Here is a 9,402-nt window from a genome sequence, read left to right on the forward strand (position 1 = left end):
TGAAAAACAAAAATGTGAAAATACTGTGCTGTATAAAGTATGGATAATCTGTGATGCTTCTCAGTGTTTCCTTTCAAGATATAACTGAAGGTAGCCTTAGTGTAGCCTACTCAAACTTTTTAATTCACTGATTTAACACCACTGCTTGTTGGGATCCCCTCAGTCTATTGTGCTGTGAAGCTGCCTTTGATTGGCCCATAGTTTTTTGGACTACAGCCAATAGGCTGTCTGTATATAAGCACAGAGAAGCAGAGCAGCACTAGGAATTTGAAGAGAACGTGGAGAGAGGAACTTATGCTGGTGGATTTGATAGTTCACCTCAAGTAATATGTGTAAAGGATTAGCTGCCCTGCCCCAGTCATGTCTGGTGAGGTGAGAGATCTGCCTGCTGACTTTTTCAATTAATGCCGTAGGCTATTTGTCTTGTTTGTTTGCCTTTAACAGTGATGTTGTGTTTTATTTATTTAACTGCATGCTGTAACTGTTGCCTTTATATCTGGCGTCTAGGGAGAAAGTTGCCTTTGATATATTCTGCTCTGAAATACAGTTAATAATAAGAAAAAGAGAAGCTGAGCATGCAATACATAGAGATCCCTAATTCCAACAACTGTGTTCTGAGGCTGTTGAATCTTGGGCATTTCAGGCAAGGAGATGCCGGAATGAGTCCCTTTAGAGCAGTGATTCTCAAACATTTTCAGACCGAGGACCACTTTGTCCACCCAAAAATGTTCAGGGACCACCTGTCAACCGAATTGACAGTTGACGGGTGCTAATTTGACACTGCTAATATCAATGCAGATCACTTATTTTTTACTCACATGTTTTATGTGGTTATTGTGATGAAAATAAGACTCCAGCTATGCTTATGTTTTTAATAATGTTACAAATATAGCCTACTGCTAGCTTGTCTTGGAAAATTAGAAATCCCCGTACGGACCACCTGAGCTGTGTCGCGGACCACTAGTGGTCCCCGGACCACACTTTGAGAATCACTGCTTTAGAGCCTATTAAAATGTCTCTGTTCAACTTCCGTGATATCCCCTAATATAGGAAGAATACCAGCGTAGGTTAAATATTTATACTGTAAATTAAACTAAAACCACTATACGGAGCATAAATTGAAAATGGAAGTGCGGGACCGGCTGCTCACAGGACATGTTTAATAATCTACCTCATTTTATTCCCCTGGATGTATCAACTTTTAATGATTGAATGCTTTGAATGCCTTCTACATATAGCTTACATCTGGGATTCCTTATTCCGTTTTGTGAAAACTAAAGAGCTTAAATTCTTCACAAAAATAATGAACTTGGTTCAAAGCAACGTGTTTGAAGTGGACCTCAACACTTGGCTCTCATAGACTAATGAGGTCGTTTCTTCACAGATGTCTCCATCTTTTGATATGTTATCATATTAAGGCTGATGACGTACTGTGTTTTGGAAACCTTCCCTCCCCAAATGTGTAACTATTTTACACAATACTGTAATGAATCAACAACCACGCACAACAATAATAACACTGTATGTTTACTCTTCTAATTTCTCTAATGGCAACTTTTGGAAAAGTGAACCTTTTCAGGCTGATGAGTGGTTGCACCGTTGCGCATATGTTATTTTAATGATAAGTCTGATGTTATGACGCACTGCTGAGGTTATCAGACTTTAGGCATGTTCTAATTTGAATCAGCTACACAGTTAAAAAGCGCAACGCTATTTCAACACTCAGAAAGCTGATTTAACATTTGGTCCCAGAGTACTCGCTATGTGTTGAATTAACACTACATTTTTTACTATGTGTGCTCGCCAGAAGTGCTCTTAGAAGAGAAGGCCTGGTGATAACCTCACCAAGACAAACACGGAGCCTAGGCAAATGATGGCTTGTAGGGCACTCAAGTTAAAGCAGTGTCAGGACCTCAAACTCTTAAGACTCAGCATATACGTTCCAAACACTCCCTTCAGGACGCAGGTATAGATACCCCAATATTAGAACGAATAGAGCAAAGAACTCCTTCATCTCCACGGAAATTAACAAATTGAACAAGATGTGGGAGATACATTCTTGACATTATGGACTTTCATATTGTGTTAATGGATGCATTTGACCAGTGGTCTATATTTATTACGTATTTATTTACATAGTAACTTATATGTTTAGCTATTTATTGTGTGTATTTGTTGTACTGTATGTTTTTATTGTAGGCCTGTATGTTTTTATGCCATTCACTCTGCTGTGCTGTAAATCAGATTGCCTTTTTAAGGACATAAAAGCTTTCAAGTCAAGTCAAGTCATAAATACTCACGAAATGAAGGCCTGAACTGCTTTTCATGTCTTTTTCAGGGTGTGCAATGGTGTTGATTCATCATAGGTTTTTTGAAAGAGAGAGAAAAAAAAGTTTGCACAATAAGTAAAAAAGTTTGCAACTTCTTCTGAAGTTCTTTCTTTCTTTTTATTGGAAAAAATTACTTAAAAAAGAAAACTTCCAAAGGACTGTGCAAACCTTTTTTTTAAAAAAAGGCACTTTTTTTGTTCAGCACCAGAGAGGATTGTGCCCAAGCAAAGCCACAGGTGTTTGATCATGGTCCAAATGCACCCCCGGATGCTGGCAGGGAGGGAAGAGGGTTGTTAAATGTTAACAGCACGTTCAGTCACACTAAAATTGATTTGTGAGGTTATGTGATTAGTCCATGTCATATGATTCCAAATATCGTTGGACCACTTTGGTAACACTTCATGAAAACAATGATGTAACCACTAATCAGGTGAAATATTTCACTGCTGTTGCACCGGTCTTTCCACTACATCAAAACCCCATCAATGCCTCACCCCTCTCTCTCTACTTTGGTAGCGTATGTTTGAAGAAAATTCATTTCAATACATTGTCTACTCATGAAAGCAGTCAGGGGAATCCATGCAGAAAATACAGGGTTATCTTTTCTTGTCATGCAAACTTAAGAACGATAAGTTTGAGACATGACAATGACGGTCACAACTGTATATGAATATTAGAGATGTACAGGATCCAAGATCCGGTTCCGGATCCGGCAGGATAATAGGGTTTTTCAGACTATCCGGATCCGGCAGGATCTTAAGCAGTGGATCCGGTATCCGACAGTTACCTAAAAATCAGGATCTGGGGCATCTCTACTTTTTACGTAGCCTAGGCTTTTCAGTCAGTCTTTCACAACCCCAATCGCTGCATGGAGTGAAAGCCCTTTGGAAGCGGCCGTTGAAGGCAGTGTGGCAGTAAACCAATGAGTCTTAGAAAAATGTTTGCGCCAACGTAATGAAAAGGGCCCACGTGTGTGAGTTGGCTATGTGTTTCAACCCTTTCGTAGGATCCGGTATCCGGTTCCGGATCCGGCAGGATCTTAAGCAATGGATCCGGTATCCGGCAGGATCCTAAAAATTAGGATCCGGTGCATCTCTAATGAATATATTATGGGATGTTTTTAATTGCATGCAGAGGCTCTCTCATCATGCCGTTCAATCTGATAGCAGTTTAGTTTTGGAGGGTTTGCTCCTGATATTGGTCTGCGGAGCATGCTGTCACACTGACTGACTGACATTATGTACACACAATTGATGTTCACACAATTGACTCTGCCCTGATGAAGGCCAAACTTTAGCCGACACATGTTGCCGTTTTCAACTTTTCTGTGATGATTTAGCTGTCGAATAACGCTATTTTAACTTTTTTGGAAGAGTGCCTTGGATACTTCAACTCACTTGCTGTATTGATTTCTCCCTTCAGGGCCAAGGAGATCAAGTGTAAATTAGGAGTCCTGCTCCAGAAGCCAGAAAATGCCATTGACCTGATCATCCCCTACCCAGAGAAGCCGGAGAAGAAGCCAGATAAGCTTCAGAAGTAAGCAGAGCTCGCACTACCGTGTATAGTAAAACTCTGGAGGAACCCCTAATCACTATTTGACGTGGAACCTAAATGTTCTCAAAGGAGCCTACAAGAAGAACAATCATGCTAGTGTGATACAAAACAAAAATGTTCCATGGAACGTTTGGGAGGACCATGTCATTGCAGACAAGAAGGGGATAAGTGTGGGAAATAGTGCACATATACTGTAAATAACAGAATACCCTATCATGTGATAGAAGCAGGGCTGGACTGGCCATCTGGCATAGCAGGCATGTCCCGGTGGGCCACGCACCCTCGTGGGCCCCTATTTTCAGAAATGTATAACTAAAAAAAAACTTAAAAACACCAGTGAGACAGTTCTGCACCTGTAATTATGAGGGGCCCCTCAAGCCAAAAGTGTCCGGGCCCTATTTCTCCCCCAGGCCTTGGATAGAAAGACGAAGAAATGATGTGTTGGTTTGCTGGTGATACCAGGGTGTAGCTTGGAGCCTTTTGGGGGCTTTTGTGCACGGATGAAGACCTGTGATGGAAAAGTGTTAGGAGATTGTTGACATTGTAAATTGCGTCACAATTTACCAAAAAAGCAATGGCTTACTGGCAGATGGTCAATTGTGCAAGTGCTTACATAAGCTTCTCTCAATCAGACAAAAGGTCCTAGAGGGCACTGACTTTAAACAGCAATTAAGAACTTCCCCAGACACACACTTGACATAGCAGAGTCAAAGAACATTACATCAATCACAGTAAGAGTTCCTATACCACATATAGAGTAGAGATGGGAGTAAGTTGACCCAGGTGGGAGCCTTGATAAAGACGGGATACAATTCCATATGGGACATTTTTTTCTGTTGTTTTTTTTTTTTGGGGGGGGGGGTGGAGGCGAGGGGTTGTTTGTTTGTTTGTTTGTTGGGGGGGGGGGGGGGTGGGGGCGTTGTTGTTGTTGTTGTTGTTGTTTTTCAATTGCACTGTGAAAATGTGAAGGTCCCTCTAATAGCGCATTCAGGCCGACTGAGAACCGTGCTGGAGCCCGTTCCCGCACCTAATCGCGAACCAGCCGTCGTGTTCACGCCACAGATATTTGCGTTCGCGAACCGGAAAATTGGTTCGCAATGCGAACCGCAAAATACTAGGTTTTTCTCTGCGAACCGTGACGACAGCGTGGTCGTCAGCAGGTTCATCCAGGTAACACAGTCACGTGCGGAAAAAAATCAGAGCCCGGTATGAACACTGGCGGCTCGCAGACAAACACGTTAGTGCCGAACGTAACTGGTGCGAGCACCGACACCGGCTCCGTTCTGGTCGGCCTGAAAGCCATAAAAGAGAGTTAGGTATTGAGGGAACCTAAGAGTTCTCCAAGGAACCCTAAAAGTTCTCTGAAGAACCTCAAGATTCTGGGAAGAGCCTCAAGGTTCCATAGAGAACCTTTATGGGTTCTTCCACAGTGGCGATGGGAGGGCTCTTTAAAGATCATGTGGGGCAAGGAAGAACTGCACACCAGTGAGCTCCCTTTTTTAATCCATCTTTATTTTCATGACGTTTCAGCCCAGGATTAAAAAGAAAGCTCATCGGTATTCGGTTCTTCCTTGCTCCACATGATCTTTAAGGAACCCTACCATCGTCCTACATGAACTTTGCACTTTGACCCTGCACCCGATTAAAAAGAATTGGATGTGCATGAGATCTAACTAGGGTTCCTTAAAGAACCATTGGGTTCCTGGGTTCTCTGAGGAACCTTCAAAAATGCCTTGGTGTTCTTCCAAGAACCAATTTCTCACATATAGGTTCCTCAGAGAATCTTTAGGGCTTCCTACACAGTGGCAATATAGGTTCTTCGGGGGAACTTTTCAGATTTCCTACACATTGGCAAACTAGAGGTTCTTTGGGGAAGTTTGCTGTGTTAAGTGATATTTTATGTAGTTGTCTTATTTGTGGTATTTTATCTCCAGACCTACTCCTGAGGAAGCAGCTCAGTGGCGTGAGTCTCTGGATCGTGTCCTGGCCAATGACTGTAAGTTACTGTAGAGCCTTGCATGGCCTCCTATTACATGCTTACACTTATTCTGACAACCTTTTTTTAATCCATTTTAGCTTGATGCTGCATATACGCTGCATTGGCCTAGGCGCCTGGAGTGATTTAAACGCTGCATTCAGGCAGGCATTTTGATTAACTTTTGGGTATATTAGAGCTGAATGAACACATTGTAATGTAAATGAGGGTCCTAGCTTTTAAATGCAATTCATGTCATGTTTTAATGTGCTTCAGAGGCTGAGATATTTAGGTTTTTATAGGCTGAGGGCACCTTTTTCCCAAAATTGGCTTAGGCATTCCGCATGTGTTTTTTCGCAGGTGCTTTTAGGCTTAAATGGGTTAAAAAAGGACATGAGCCAATTCTAGAGCAATGCTATTTGGGAAAATTCTTAGAATGGCCTCTTAGCTCTTAGTTACTCATGGGTTTTCAAATCTCATTAAATAGACATTTGGGTTTTCAAACCTCATTAAATGGACATTTGGCTTTTGTTTCCCCTGGAAGTTATGTGGCCTAACAAATATTTTCCATTTTATCATTTTGTTTGATAATATGACATCTCTCATTAATTCACTTTATCCTGAGGAAGACATAACGTATGTAAATAAATTGCAATACATCTGTTAAATATGTAATTAATAATGTCTTTCCCTTTATACATTACATATTAAATCTAAGAAAGGGTAATGCTTTTGTGGTAGTAACACAGGGTTATACCGGGAGTTTGTGGTAGGAATACAGGGAGTTCAACACAGGGAGCTGGGGAGGGGAAAAAAACAGAACAGGGGTACTCTTCACAGGATATCCTTATTTTTTTCCCCTCACACATTCCATAGCTGTAATTGCCATTCTGCTTCATCCCTGCTATATTTAACCTGAGTAACCCAGCTCACCAGTTCCACTCTGTGAAAAGTGTATATCTGTCACGCCAACCTGACAAACAGCGATCCAGGTAGACTGATGATCATGGCATGGTATGCATAAACAGTTCTGCTCCCGGTGGCTCACGTGCTTGCAAAGAAGGAATGGGGTTTTAAACTTCTGCTTCCCCGTGCAGACATTTGACCATTATGTAACGTATCGCTAAGCCTTTATCCTTTGGTTCTGTCACTATGAGGTACTCTAAGGCTGTAGATGAAAGCAAAACATGCCGTATATTACCTACAGTAGTGTTACATCATGGAATTCATGAATGCTTCCAGAAATGGTCAGCTTGCTATGTGAAGTGTGGGCCAGCTTGCTCTAAAACTGTGCTATTGGCGCAACAAGAAGACATGAAGAAAAGCAGCTTACAGTAATAAAAAGGTAGCTTATTTTCTGTTAGCAAAAAAAATCATACAACTGTATTGAGAACAATGAAGATCTAAATCTATATTAAATATGTATGTATTCAATATATTTAAATTAATAGTTGAGATTGAAACACAAGACGAAAATGAATTAGCAGCAATTTTCCAATCCCTTTTGTTGACCGAGTAGACATTTGGCAGCAGCAATTTTGAAAAGCAGACAAATATAATGAGGAAAGAAATTAAGGGCCATTTGCTGTGCCGTAAACCACTCTGCTCTGATGGGTATTTATTATTTAGAAAGCTTTTGCTTTCGAAGCAATCAGTGACAGCCGAACCAGCGTGATCTGTTCGGATGATGTTCTGCTAACAATTCAGAGAGCAATTTATTACCCCTGTCAAATCAGTAGGTTAAAAGCACACAACAAAACAATAAATACATCAGGATTCAAGCACAATGCTATTACACAAAAAAAACATTTGAAAACCAAGGGAGGGGGGGTCAACCATGCTGTTTGGGAAATGTTAATTGTTATGCTCTTGGTCAGACATCGAAAAGATTTGAAAGTCGGTGATTATTAGGCTAATACCTTGCTAAAGTCCCGCTTCGAAGATGAGTCCTTTTCACCAAACTTTTTTTTACGGCCTGCAGACGGTGTGGCCACGTTTGGAAACTTCCTGAGGTCCGAGTTCAGTGAGGAGAACATTGAGTTCTGGGCTGCCTGTGAGGACTTCAAGAAGACCAAGAACCCCATGAAGATGTCCACCAAGGCCAAGAAGATCTACGAGGACTTCATCCAGACTGGCGGACCCAAGGAGGTTAGTTGGCACTCATGGAGCTGTTGCTAGAAATACAATACATTGGGGACAAGGTTGGTCTGCAGTCTAAACACTGCACTGATGAAGGTCCAGGGGGATCAAAGCAGTGTTTGTATTTTGACTACATAACTACACAGGGGTTCCCAACTTTTTCCAACTTAGGGCCCATTTGAAATTTTCACACATTTTCGGGACCCACCTCTGACCGAATAAACCAGTGATAACCAGAATAAACCAATACACTTAAATATTTTTTGATTTGTAGAAAATGATTTCAAGGCCCACTTGGAGTACCATCAGGGCCCACCAGTAGGCCCTGGCCCACAGTTTAAAGATTCACTAACATAACGTCTATTATTTGCCTGGCACAAAGGTGCAGTGTTCAGACCAACCTTGTTCGGCTGACTGTATTGTCCTTAAACTGGTTGCAAGCCCAATAGCTTATCTGCTTCCCCAAGACACGCTCATGATTACATACAGTATACCCTTTCATTACGATTTGTCATACAACCAAATTACAACGTTCTCTGTTCTGTGCCTTTGTTCTCTGCGTCTCCTTTCAGGTGAACATTGATCACGTGACCAAAGACGTGACCCTGCGTAACCTGGTTGACCTGTCGTCCGCGACCTTTGACCTGGCCCAGAGTCGCATCTTCACCCTGATGGAGAAGGACTCCTTCGGCCGCTTCCTGAGATCCGAGATGTACCAGGAGCTGATTAAGTAAACCAACTCCGCCCAAGGGGTGCAGGGAGACCCAGTCACAGCCACAGCCATGTAGCCCTAACAGCAGACCCCCTACCATAGTGTTAATGTGTAATGTTACCATAAAGCCCCTTGAAGAAATTCAAATATGCTTAATATCTGACAACATTGAGATGGAATGACATGGCCTGCTACACTGTTTTGATTAATACTAGGCACACATTCCAATTGGAAATTGTCTGTGGCGGAATATATTGCAATTAGCAATATTGCAAATTGCCCTTATAAAATATGCTGAAGCACAAAAATATGTTTTGGCTCCCTGCAGCCCAAGTAAATTCAATGCTTTGAACATTATAGAAATTGGCATGACCATGTTTCAACAGCTTAGCATAAAGGTTATGTTTGCCCAATTAAACAGAATTATGTACAATTTTCCTGCATAATTTCATTAACTTCAAGTAATTGTTATACCTGTCATAAAGTAGGCCTACCTTTATTTCCAGAAAGGAATATACAAGTATGAAGTCTTATTAGAAGATGATCACAAGCTTATAAGCAGTGTCCAAAAACCAAAGATGTCCAAAAAACAAAGAACCATGCATACACAAGCTCTCTCTCGCTCTCTCTCTCTCTCTCTCTCTCTCTCTCTCTCTCTCTCTCTCTCTCTCTCTCTCTCTCTCTCTCTCTCT

The 9,402-nt window shown here is 41.5% G+C and overlaps 1 protein-coding gene across 1 annotated transcript; it reads left to right on the forward strand.

Annotated features, from left to right (window-relative positions):
- Positions 1-262: 262 nt before the first annotated feature.
- Positions 263-9,143, forward strand: rgs5a (regulator of G protein signaling 5a). Its single transcript, XM_063201218.1, has 5 exons — positions 263-372; positions 3,753-3,866; positions 5,819-5,880; positions 7,841-8,007; positions 8,571-9,143. Exons 1-5 carry the CDS (start codon positions 329-331, stop codon positions 8,730-8,732), a joined length of 549 nt encoding a protein of 182 aa, XP_063057288.1. The 5' UTR covers positions 263-328; the 3' UTR covers positions 8,733-9,143.
- The last annotated feature ends 259 nt before the right edge of the window (positions 9,144-9,402 follow it).

This window comes from Engraulis encrasicolus, chromosome 6 (assembly GCF_034702125.1).
Source record: "Engraulis encrasicolus isolate BLACKSEA-1 chromosome 6, IST_EnEncr_1.0, whole genome shotgun sequence".
Taxonomy (NCBI): Eukaryota; Metazoa; Chordata; class Actinopteri; order Clupeiformes; family Engraulidae; genus Engraulis; species Engraulis encrasicolus.

What these genes read in the sequence shown, in the direction of transcription:
- rgs5a (XM_063201218.1), top strand. Translation starts at nt 329, where the DNA reads ATGTGTAAAGGATTAGCTGCCCTGCCCCAGTCATGTCTGGTGAG. An exon ending in TCGTGTCCTGGCCAATGACT is followed by an intron (nt 5,881 to 7,840) that starts GTAAGTTACTGT and finishes TACGGCCTGCAG; the next exon opens with ACGGTGTGGCCACGTTTGGA. An exon ending in AGACTGGCGGACCCAAGGAG is followed by an intron (nt 8,008 to 8,570) that starts GTTAGTTGGCAC and finishes GTCTCCTTTCAG; the next exon opens with GTGAACATTGATCACGTGAC.